This window comes from Haliotis rubra, unplaced genomic scaffold (assembly GCF_003918875.1).
Source record: "Haliotis rubra isolate DU_JTF1 unplaced genomic scaffold, ASM391887v1 Scf1436, whole genome shotgun sequence".
Lineage (NCBI taxonomy): Eukaryota > Metazoa > Mollusca > Gastropoda > Lepetellida > Haliotidae > Haliotis > Haliotis rubra.
In genome coordinates, this window is record NW_025765377.1 from 102,501 (window position 1) to 115,273 (window position 12,773).

The 12,773-nt window shown below is 43.6% G+C and overlaps 1 protein-coding gene across 2 annotated transcripts in view; it reads left to right on the forward strand.

The window, feature by feature from the left end:
- Window positions 1-12,462, forward strand: part of LOC124269285 (retinal-binding protein-like) — a 20,508-nt gene extending 8,046 nt beyond the window's left edge. The window contains exons 6-15 of one of the 2 annotated variants that reach the window (XM_046704289.1): window positions 523-585; window positions 4,067-4,255; window positions 5,637-5,712; window positions 6,182-6,262; window positions 7,454-7,537; window positions 7,707-7,813; window positions 8,542-8,681; window positions 9,411-9,559; window positions 10,017-10,122; window positions 12,207-12,304. In XM_046704289.1, coding sequence (XP_046560245.1) covers window positions 523-585; window positions 4,067-4,255; window positions 5,637-5,712; window positions 6,182-6,262; window positions 7,454-7,537; window positions 7,707-7,813; window positions 8,542-8,681; window positions 9,411-9,559; window positions 10,017-10,120 — 993 coding nt within the window. In that variant the 3' untranslated portion in view covers window positions 10,121-10,122; window positions 12,207-12,304. Of the gene's footprint in view, window positions 1-522; window positions 586-4,066; window positions 4,256-5,636; window positions 5,713-6,181; window positions 6,263-7,453; window positions 7,538-7,706; window positions 7,814-8,541; window positions 8,682-9,410; window positions 9,560-10,016; window positions 10,123-12,206 lie in introns of both variants that reach the window. The other variant, XM_046704287.1, reaches the window with a different exon arrangement.
- Window positions 12,463-12,773: the final 311 nt, after the last annotated feature.

Sequence of the window (12,773 nt, forward strand, 5' to 3'; positions counted from 1 at the left end):
GTACACCGTTAGGATGAGAAAGCCACAATAACTCGGTGCGCCTAGTGGCTGCAAGAGTTGTATACTCCCCAGGGAGTTGAGATTGATAATACCATGTGGTGTTGAGATTGACATCCAATTATCGAGGGGAAAATTATACCAGCGCCTTGAGCAAGCACTAGTTGCGTGGATATGTGCGCTATATATATATCCTATAATAATACAAGTGTAAATGTTTTGCTCGTCATAGATTCTGCTACAAACCAATGTGCCCTAGTATTTACGTACCTCCTGGAATCAGACATATATCAGTAATTATCAGTATGACGTACTTATCCACTCGCGAAAGCATTATCATAATAAAAATTTCCATTGTATAAGTTGAATTTCCATTGTATAAGTTGCATTTTAGATCTGTTTCTTCAACCTAACCGTGGTAAAAGCCCAAACTCAGTCAGTCAGTCAACCTAACCGTGGTAAAACTCACTCTCACTCACTGTAGACTTGAACCCGATCCAACTCCACCCGTATCTTGTTCTTCAGAGCATGGCCTACAGAGAAAAGATGAAGATAGAGGACCTTGTTAAGAACTACACTCCACCTGAGGTGAGACAGACATAAAAAGACTGAACCCAAAAATGTACTAGAGTCTCTACTTTACTGAGAAAGTGTATTCCCAAATATAACGTATGTAATCAGCAGTCCATGGGCGAGGGGGTATGTTAGTGGTTAAAGCCTTCGCTCGTCACGGGTTCGATTCTCTATATGGGTAAATGTGTGAAACCCATTTCTTGTGTCCCCCGCCGTAGTGTGCTGGAATATTGGTAAATGCGGCATAAAACTAAATTCACTCTCATTCATGTCACAATAAATGACATTGCATTTGGACTAATTGGATTAATCCGCGGAGACGACTGAGAGGGTTACTCTTCTCCCAACATCGATCAAGGAGAAGAATAATCCGCCTCATCACGCCACGCATCAACCAGTCAATGCAGTCACTCGTTATAATGCGATCTACTGCACGCATCGTGTTCAGTTGACGTTAAGAGACTCTGGGGTTTGGGTGGGAAATGTAAAACGTCAAACCACAAGCCACGGAAGTTTTATTTGAAACGAATTGTGATTTTCAAACAGTTAAAAATCAACTGTAGATGCATATTAAAATGCTGTTTTTTCAACGAGAACGTAATGGATAATAAGGTGTCATGCAACGTGACAAGGATCTATATGGGAACTATTTGCAGTAACAAACTGTTCAGGTTGTTAAATAACACTTGTCTGTCCCTTAGACCCTGTATAGAATAAACTAAAAAGAATTCAAGTCTTGAATGGTTGGGCAAGTCTAAATTGCCTCAGCTCTAAAACCTGTTTTCCGGGCTTCTTTTTGAATGTTTTTATTCTTATTTATTAGTTTTTGTGGGTATATATTTTAGAATACGATTTCTCTGTTTCTGGTAATAGGTGTCTAAAACGATTCATATGTGAAACCTGGGTGTTTCGAGGGTCGTTCAATATATTTTGCAACTTCAGTATAAAAAATTGCACTTTTATTTTTCAATATAATCTCCATTCACTTCAATGCACTTAATCCATTTGTCCTTCAAGCTTATAATACCACTTTTATAGAAATCCGCAGATTGGCCCTCTAACCACGCCTCTGTGGCAGTCTTATGTCCTCGTCAACCTGGAAGCGTCTTCCACGTAGGTCAGATTTCATTTGCCGGAACAGGAAATAGTCACTGGGGACTAGATCTGGGCTGTAGGGTAGCTGATTTAACTGCTCGAATCCACATTCACGCATGGCGGCCTGTGCAATTCTCGACTTGTCAACCGGAGCGTTGTCATGCAAAGATAGAACACCATTGGTAACATCCCACGGCGTTTCTGGCGAATAGATTTTTCGCAAATCTTTCATCAAATTAGCATAACATTGTCCATTGATTGTAGGTTTTGGTGGCATCTAATCAATCATTAGATATTCCTCTTGCATCCCAAAATATGGTGTCCATTACCATGCCAGCCGATGGTTAAGTGCGAAACTTCTTCGGATGCGGAAAAGTGGGGTGCTCACATTGCATAGATTCCAATTTAGTTTCTGGGTCCAAGTGGTGGATCCATGTTTCATCACCTGTCACTAGACGAGAAGGAAATCCAGCTTTCTATTCTCTGATGGCGATCTTGAGCTCTAAGGTTTCTAGGTACCCATCTTGCAGATACCTTGGATGAACCAAGATGCTCATGAATAATGGTTTCAACAGTTCCCACTGATATTTGGAATTCCTTAGGAAGTTCAGAAACTTTTATTCGTCGGTCAGATAAAATTCTTCTTTCTGTAGCGGCTATGGTTTCCGGTTGGGTAGCATCTGAAGGCCTGTCTGACCTTGGCTGACCTAAGGACCTTTATTACAGCGGGTTGTTCATGTTTGAGAGAATCCATGATTGTCATCACCCTTAGGGACCGTTCATAATTTATGGATAGGATGATGATTTTTATGACATGCTTGTACATTGTACATGCTTGTATAATGTGAATGGCCACCACCACCCCTAAAATTTATGTACAAAATACGTGACCCCCTGCATGTCATGTACAAAATCAATTACCCCCCAACCCCCATAATTTCTAAGCATAAACTTAAACATATTTTATGTACAAAATTGCTGACCCCCCTAGTACGTGTGTACAAAATTGATGACCCCCCAGCTCCCCAGAACAAAATGGGCGACCCCCCTTTAAAATCATCTCTCTCTCACACACACACTCACACACACACTCTCACTCACACTCTCTCTCTCTCTAAAAGTCTCTCTCTCTCTCTCTCTCTCTCTCTCTCTCTCTCTCTCTCACTCACACACACACACACACACACACACAAAATGCGTCTAATATAAGGGTAATGCTATTTTTGAGGGCATTATCATTTGCAGAAGCCCGAGGTCTTCCATTAACTGCCCGACGAAGCTGAAAAAGACCGAGGGCTTCTGCAAATGATAATGCACTAAAAAAATAGCATTACCGTTATTATTGCTAAAATACATGGAATTTGTGTTGAAAAGAAAAGGAAACAATGAAGAAGTTTGAGGGCCGTTTCATGATAATTCCATGTATTTTAGCTATAATATCTCTCAAACGATTACAAAGAGACAGCAAGATACCTACAACACTATTGACAAATGTGGTAGAAGGCGTCTAATTCGGGGCCATTGCTCGTGCACCAGTCTCGCGGTTGGTATCGCGAGATTTTTTGCGTGATTATAAAGCATCATGTCATCTTTCCGCTAACATTGGGAGCATCACCTGCACAATCTGGTCAAGTGCATGTCAAGGTGTGTCATGAGCAGATTATGAATACCAACGGGGAAACACCCAGAGATGAGTCCGGTAACGGATGCTTTTTGACGTCTCCGTGTCAAGTTTGAGCACATTAATCTATATTTATCAAAATGCACCGTATTCTTTGTTGACATTTAGAGGCTTATATTGTGCTTTGGTATTGAAATGTTTATTTTAAACAGTGGTTTGTGTAAGTTGTAAGATTCCTGTTACAAAACCCATCTGGTATTCCAACTCTAGCAAGATAGCTCATGAAGATCCTGTTTAGCTCTGATCTTCAGCAACCCATGCTTGTCACAAGACCCAACTAATGGGATCGGGCCGCCAGGCTCGCTAACTTGGTTAGCAAATGTCATTGTATCCCAATTGCGTAGATCGATGCTCATGGTGGTAATCACTGGATTGACTGATCCAAACTCGATTTGACCACCGTCATGTCGCTGGACTATTGCTGGGTGCGGCGTTACACAACAAACCATAAAAGCATGCAACACTTGTCGACTGACACTCTGTATTTCCACCTTAGAAGAATTAGCACTTAATGGCAGGGTGCAGTAACGTCGGTACTTCGAGATAACAAGATTTCGACACAGTCATACTATTATAATATTTTTAGGTAGGCAGGAAGGTCGGTACTTCGAGATAAGACGGTTTCTACTCAGACACACTATAATATGACTTTTAGGTAATGTTTCTATATAGGTTTGCCATACTTCCTGTGCGGCGATTGAGAAGTTTGTTTCCCTGTAGGTTCTCCAGAAGTACCTGACGGGTGGGTTTTGCGGGTACGACAAAGAGGGGTCGCCTGTCCGGGTGGAGAGGTACGGGTATCTGGATATGAAGGGTATCATGTACTCCTGCAAGAAACTCGACCTGGAGAAAACGAAGATCCTGCAGTGTGAGAGGACTGTCAAGGACTGGGAGACGCAGTCACAGAAGGTAAAGCGGTTGTCGGGTGGATTGGTCTTTATGTGTGAGCGAACAGTCAGTGATTGGAGAGGATGTCACAGAAGGTAAAGCGGTTGTCGGGTGGATTGGTCTTTATGTGTGAGCGAACAGTCAGTGATTGGAGACAGTCACAGAAGGTAAAGCGGTTGTCGGGTGGATTGGTCTTTATGTGTGAGCGAACAGTCAGTGATTGGAGACAGTCACAGAAGGTAAAAGCGGGTGGGGTGTAGGGTGGATTGGTCTGTAAATATTGGTGTGTGAGCGAACAGTCAGTGATTGGAGACAGTCACAGAAGGTAAAGCGGTTGTCGGGTGGATTGGTCTTTATGTGTGAGCGAACAGTCAGTGATTGGAGACAGTCACAGAAGGTAAAAGCGGTTGTCGGGTGGATTGGTCTTTATGTGTGAGCGAACAGTCAGTGATTGGAGACAGTCACAGAAGGTAAAGCGGGTGTAGAAGGGTGGATTGGTCTTTATTTATGTGAGCGAACAGTCAGTGATTGGAGAGGATGTCACAGAAGGTAAAGCGGGTGTAGGGTGGATTGGTCTTTATGTGTGAGCGAACAGTCAGTGACTGGAGACAGTCACAGAAGGTAAAGCGGTTGTCGGGTGGATTGGTCTTTATGTGTGAGCGAACAGTCAGTGATTGGAGACAGTCACAGAAGGTAAAGCGGTTGTCGGGTGGATTGGTCTTTATGTGTGAGCGAACAGTCAGTGATTGGAGAGGATGTCACAGAAGGTAAAGCGGGTGTCGGGTGGATTGGTCTTTATGTGTGAGCGAACAGTCAGTGATTGGAGACAGTCACAGAAGGTAAAGCGGTTGTCGGGTGGATTGGTCTTTATGTGTGAGCGAACAGTCAGTGATTGGAGACAGTCACAGAAGGTAAAGCGGTTGTCGGGTGGATTGGTCTTTATGTGTGTGAGCGAACAGTCAGTGATTGGTGAGACAGTCACAGAAGGTAAAGCGGTGTGTAGGTGGATTGGTTGTTCAGTGTGAGCGAAGTGTCAGTGATTGGAGACAGTTACAGAAGGCAAAGCGGTTGTCGGGTGGATTGGTCTTTATGTGTGAGCGAACAGTCAGTGATTGGAGAAGATGTCACAGAAGGTAAAGCGGGTGTCGGGTTGATGGATATTTCTGTGTGAGCGAACCGTCAGTGACTGGAGACAGTCACAGAATGTAAAGCGGTTGTCGGGTGGATGGGTATATCTGTGTGAGCGAACCGTCCGTGACTGGAGACAGTCACAGAAGGTAAAGCGGGTGTCGGGTGGATGTCGGATGGATGGGGAGCGTGAGGGGACCGTCAGTGAGAGTAGTGTTCTGCAGATATTTAAAACCCTTCAGATGTCCACTTCAGACAGCTGTGTCAATTTCAGCTGGGACGGCGCGTGGACGGCATCACGGTCATCTTCGACATGGAGGGCGTCAGCAGCCGTATGATGTGGCGACCTGGTAGGTAGCATGGACCCATCCAGCAATACCACCCTGTTGTCAGTGGTATTCCGCCTCCAATAATATCACAGGTGTCTACCCGTCCGGTGAGACGTAGACTTGTTATGTACTCATGCTTTCTGTAAGTTATCGTAACATGATAGATCATGAATGATTTCCGAACGTTAATGAAGTAAAAAAAAACAAGGGAAAGATTCCGGTTGGAAAAAAAACAGATAATTTACTGAAGGCCACAAGGGCCTGCAAATATTTGAAACTGCCGGCCCGATACAGTAACAACCGGCGCTGGGCCTCCGGGCCGGCGATTATTTCGAACGCTGTCAGCAAAGCAGTATCTTTTCATATTATTTTCAGACAAGTCATCATGGCAAATGTATAATGATTTTACATCTTTTATTTTGGGATTTTCTTAGCCGAATGATGAAGACAATAATTCAAGCCAAATCCATATTTCTTTGAATGCCTGCAGGCCTACAGATGTATCTCTACCTGGTGAAAGTCCTCGAGGACAACTACCCCGAGATGATGAAGAGGATGTTTGTTGTTAACGGTGAGTCACCATTAACACACAGCTCAAAGATGTCATCCAACTATATTGTGTTCATGGGTTTAGCGCTTATAGAGCGATCGTCCAAGACTTTGAGGTGACGGGTGGCCCTGTGGTGCGCAATTCAATGTGGAATAGATACCCCCCACATGATGAAGCTCTACTTTCCTTGCATTGTTTTCGACAGAGGTTTTGAATTTTCTTACATTCTAAAGTGAATCGTCAGTCATTATCTGTCTGATACCCAACGCCGCATGGAATATTCAGAAATCTACGCTTATAACGAACATGCAGTTATAACGAAGTGACGGATATACCGAACTAGTTATGTATCAGGTCCTTCCCACTTGTCGAAATGCTTATAACGAACTACGGTTTTAACGAATAACTAGTTAAGTATAGGTTCTTGCCACGGATATACCGAACATAGTTATAACGAAGTGTATCAGGTCAGGTTTGCCACTTGTCGAAACGCTTATAACGAATTACTTGTCGAAATGCTTATAACGAACATGCAGTTATATGTATCAACGAATGCTTATAACGAAAATTATGACGAAGTGACGGATATACCGAACTAGTTATGTATCAGGTCCCGTTCGAGGACACGGTTTGTTATCGAACAAAGCTTTGGTATCAATACATGTTTTGTAGATACCAAAGAACAATTTGGGTCCTCCAAATTTCGTTGGGTTCGGCGTATTTTGAAACATGGAAGAGCATGTATGTGGGTTTAACTAATCGTTGCATTATTCTTGTGTGAGTGAATTGGATTTGAAGCCGCTTTAAACAATATTCCATCATAATCACGGTGTAGGAAAATTGTTCCCATACGGGAATCGAACCTGGGTCTTCGGCTTGACGAGAGAACACTTCACCCACTAGGCTACCCCCGAAATATGTGTGAGGTCAAGTATTGTCCACTGGCGTCCGGTGTTTGTAACTGGTTCACAGATCTTGCTAATGTTTAAACACATTGGGGTAGCTTTATGAGTTTGAATATCGCTGGGGTGATGGGGTAGCCTAGTGGTTAAAGTGTCCCACATGGGTACAATGCGTGAAGCCAATTTACGGTGTCCCCCGCCGTGATTGTACTGGAATATTGCTCACTCACTCACTCATTAAATATTGCTGAAGGCCGGCGGTAAGCCATACCAAAAGAATCACCCACTCTCACTGTTGATCTTCCGCCAGCTCCCCGGATCTTCCCCCTACTCTACAAGCTCTGCCGCCCGCTCATCAGCGAGGACATGAAAAACAAGATCCATGTGCTTGGAGGTGAGTGAAGACTCGCGCCGTAAGTTGGCAGAGATATACTACTCAAAGAAATTAGGGAAGAAGTTATTTAGTCATATTACTACAAGTTATCTCTCGTGGCAGTACGGAGTTTGACGATATTGCGTTCTTCCTTTGTGTTGTATCTATCACATACTCTTCCTTCTTCCAGGAAACTTCGCGGGCGTATTGTTGGAACACATCGACGCAGATCAACTTCCGGTCTTCCTTGGTGGAGCTATGACGGGCAAAGATGGCGACGCTTATTGCACAGATTCGGTAGGCAAAGTGCTAAATCTTGAGAGGCTGCCAACCCTCTCTCGGAATTCAATTAGGATTCAGTTTAGAATGTATACGGAACCTAAGAGTGTGGTAAACGTAAACAGAATGTAGACACAGATTTAACATTTGAAAAATGTAATGGTTGTTTATGTTTTAAAGGTTTTATGTAGTTTAACTTCAAATGATCTGTTAAACTGACATCGGTTGTAAGTAGTGTTCAGGTTTTGGGGATGAGGAATTGGCGATTCAGTGAAAAACCTACTTGTGTAAACCAGACAATCCGGTGATAAAACTCCTAAGTCGTGGTTGATAAATCTGCTCGACAAGCTGAAGGTACATTTTCGATTCCATACACAGTGTGTGATGTGTGTGATGTCCCTAGTCATGACTTTGCTGGGTATTGCAGAAAGCGGCTTAAAATGATTCTCACTCTCTTAGTCGATCTTCGGTTTCCTCCAGCGCCAGACGCCAGACCACTCACTCACTCCACGGTTGGCCCAGTCGTGCAATGTTGTTTCCTTGGGGCATGCTAGAAATCTAATATCGTGGGTTCGAATTTCGGTTCACCCTGACAGCACCACACACATGATCGAACGTTCACCGAATTTGGTAGACGTCAAAGACCCACACCACACTTGGCGTTCCTCCCACGTGAAATAGACACGCCTTGATGTGACGTTAATATTGAACAAAGCAGCGTTCACTCACTCACTCACTGACTGCAGATCCCCGCGGGCGGTGATGTACCGGAGACCTACTACCTGCAGAGCCTGACTAATACTGACAACATGGAGACCACCACTATTCCCCGGGGAGACAAGATCGTCCTGAAGTATGAGGTGGACACGCCCGGCAGCATCCTCAGGTAGGAGGACGACGTCAGTTAACTTGCCGAGTACCGCAGTATCAGACTTACCATAGCCCCATCCTCGGTTATCACCGGAATATGTCGATTATGGAAATATACCAGCCAGGCCTTTTTTAAAGTCTGAGGTCGCATGAATTTCTTTTCATTTTACAAATTCTACTACATACAAAACAGACCCAAAATATCACAACATTTTTGTAAAAAAAGAATGGTCGAGTGGTGACCATAAGAAGTTAATGATGACTATATTCTTCTTTTCATTTTGATAATGTTTTGGCCATACTGAAAATCAGATTCGATCTTGTACAATTTGAGCTGTTGGCACCCGCAGGAACAACCCTGAGGCGTTTCTGGTTGATTAGTCTGTTTGTTGTTTTCAACGCCTCACCCAGCAATATTCCAGCTATATGGCGGCGGTCGATAAATAATCGACCAGATTGTCTAGACCAGACAATCCAGTGATCAACATCATGAGCATCGATCTACGCAACTGGCAACCGATGACATGTGTCAACCAAGTCAGTGAGTCTGACCACCCGATCCAGTTAGTCGCCCCTTAAGACAAGCATGGGTTGCTGAAGACCAATTCTAACCCGGATCTCCGGGTAGCTTAATTAGTCTAAAGGCTAAAAGACTTTCACGAAGGACAAGCAGATCACCCCACAGCAAGAAATTGCTTGTGATGTTACTAGATTAATTTACGTTACGTGATTTAATGTCTGCCAGGTGGGAATTTAAAACTGAAGGATTCGACATCAGTTTTGGAGTGTTCCTGCAGAGAGAGGGTTCAAAGATTCCCATCGTGCCCCTAGAACGGGTTAACAGTCATATGGTACCAGAAGATGGAAGCTGTACGTGCGAGGAGGCGGGAACATGTACGTTGACCTTCACCTTGCCTGTTTCTGATAAACTAACTTGTCAAGCAACATTTCATCGCGCGACCTGACAAAGTTCATGTATCATGAGTGACTCAGACACGAGTTAAAATGTCAACTATTTTCAGGTCGGAAAATGAGATCAACATATTATTTTAAAATGCCTTTGTTTTATTTTTGTGTATTTAGCCTAAATAACGTGTCAATGACACAGATGAAAAGTAGTTTCAGCAAACAACATCACGCGAGTGAAATACCATGATTTTCACTTTTGTAACATCAGCAACATTGAATCACTTAATACCTAAAAGATCATTCGTATTCCTTATCATTGTACTATTGTTCCTGCATGTTCTGATTAACCACATCTATACCTGTATGCCACTACTGGGCACTGATGACACTGTTAACCCTTTACCTCCAACTAACCACAGCTGTGTTAACCCTTCCACTTCAGACATTCTGCGTTTCGATAACAAATACAGCCTGTTCCGACAAAAGATCCTGCATTATTTCATAGAGCAGATCCCTGCATCTTTGGTGGTGGGAGACAGCACCTAGCAGTAGGTCCTACACTGACGTCTGAATCTAGCCAATGCCTCTGTTGTCAGCGTCAAGCAAATTGTCATTGCCCCCGTCGTCTGCGTCAAATCCTTGCCTCTGCCGTCTGCTTCAAATCATTGATTCAGTCGTTCGCTTCCAGTCATTCCTTCTGTCGTCTGCTTTAGATCATTGCCCCTGTCGTCTGCGTCAAATCCTTGATTCAGTCGTTTGCTTCAAGTCATTCCTTCTGTCGTCTGCTTTAGATCATTGCCCCTGTCGCCTGCTTCAGACCACTGCCTCCGTTGTCTTCTTCCAGTCATTGAGTCCGTTGTCTGCTTTAGATCAATTCCTCTGTCGTCTGCTTCATATCGTTGTCTGCTTTAGATCATTGCCTCTCGTCTGCTTCAGACCATTGCCTGTGTCGTCTGTTTGAGATCCTCAGACCATTGCCTCTGTCGTCTGCTTCCTATCATATTGCCTCCATTGTCTGCGTCAGATCATTGCCTCTTGTCGCGTTCAACTCTTTTCTCTTTCTGCGTCAAGTCTCTGCTCTGATATGGGCATCTTTCTATGATGTCCGTTTCGCGCCACTGCGTCTGTCCGCGTTAGATCTTTGCCTCAGTTGTCAGCGTCACGTCACGTCATCGTCTGGTACGTCTCCTTTTCCATGTTTTTATGTTATATGATTTTATATTAACCTTCCTGACACAAGTAAGCCTTTTTGTGCACTCTAAATATAGCTTTACATTGCGTACAATTATACAGATGTGCACCCACAAAGGTGAGGTGTGACAGTGAGATGCGTGACAATTCTAAGTAGTGAGAATTTGCTTTAAACAATATGGCGCCCAGTCAAGACGATCTGAGAGATACCGGTAATCAAGATTTGTATTGTAATAAAACGGGTTTCACCTGTGAATTGCATCGAGTCACTTGAGCAACTTGAATATGAAAAGACCAGGAAAATATCTGTCCACGCCCTGTTAGCAGTTCAATGCTTTGTAAATCCTCCAAAAGACCGAAATCGCCAGGGCACTTTACGAATCGGATGTCGATTTACGCAATTTTGGTTGAACCATGCATAGACTCAAAACTTATCTATGAGACTCGGGAAGGTTGCTAACTGGTCTTTAGAAGTCAGTTTATTCCCTTGTTTCCAGAAATGTCTTTATTTCAAATACATGTCTTTTTCACACTTACATTCAAGTTGTATCATAGAGTAAGTTTCATCGAGCTTCGCCTGTTTCAAACTCATGAATCTCCCGAATTCAGCCCTGAAGAGAATGTACATTTACGTGTATACAAGCATAGAACTGCCTTCTTGACTTCGTTCTTGACAAGCGGTTCCTTCGCTTTTCGCTTTTAATCCAGGGCGGTGGGATAGCATAGTGGTTACAGCGTTCGCTCGTCACGCCGAAGGCCCCGGTTCGATTGCCCACATGGGTACCATGTGTGAAGCCCATTTCAGGTGTCCCCGCCGTGATATTGCTGGAATATTGCAAAAAGCGACGTGAAAGTAACTCACTCACTCTCTCGCTCTTAATCATTATATGGTCTCTGACGCTGGGATTATATGTAACAGACATAGCTTTGATTACGTGTTAACTCTGTGAGTAATTTTGTCATAAACATTATTTAGTCAGTGTAGAGTCGTCTGAGAGTAGAAGTTTGTCAAATCCACTATAGATCTATTTGCACCTGCACAATATATATATGGTTCTACAAGAATACAAGCCGATTCTAGCTCCTCATGCAGATAGTGTTAGAATTCGTGTTTTTTCCTGTGCTACTCTTTAAATTCAAGCTCTCATTTAGTTATCACCTAATGAAAAACATTTACTTAATATTTCGCCATCTGTCCTGCTTCACAAAATAACGAGATCTGCTAACACCTTCAAATGAACACATGAACGAAGTTGAAATTTAGCCGTCGAGGTTTAGGTGAGCAGGATACGCTGATACGTGAGCAGAATACACGGATACGTGATCAGGACACTCCCCATGATGTTTACAATGTGTGGAGCCAATTTCTGATGATGTTGCAAGAATATTGGTAAAAACGTTGTCATAAAATACTGACAGCCCTATCCTCTTTCACTTCCAGACGAACTTTGTTTTGACAACTCGTACAGCTGGGCGCGAGGAAAGACGATTCAGTACAGCGTGGAGATAGTGGAAGCAGACGACAACATTAAAACGGAGATAGACCACATGATCGTTGGAAATGGGGGTTGGAACGATCTCGTCATCGGTGATACCACCGTCACTACCCGGATGTAGGGTTCACGTGATGGGAGACATCGGGTATCACGAATGGTGCGGAGAAGGGTTGTTGGCTTCCACTATGACCACGCGCAGGTGGGGGAGGGAAGGAATGGGGGAGGCAAACTCGTGATCTTTCATAGCACCCTGTAGTATGTGGGGTGGGACAGTGTTGTGGGGAGGGTGGCACAATCTCGTCGTTGCTGATACAACCCGCGGAGGTACATCAGAGGGGTTGGGAACAACTCACTACCTGGCCTATATAATGGGACAGAGTCAGAGTTTAGGTGAAAAATACAAGACATAATTTTAAAGATGCATATTGAAATATAAAATTCGGTGATTTAACAGTCTGCCAATGGTTGTTTATAAATATTCAAAGATTCTTGTCTTAAGTATACCTCCACAC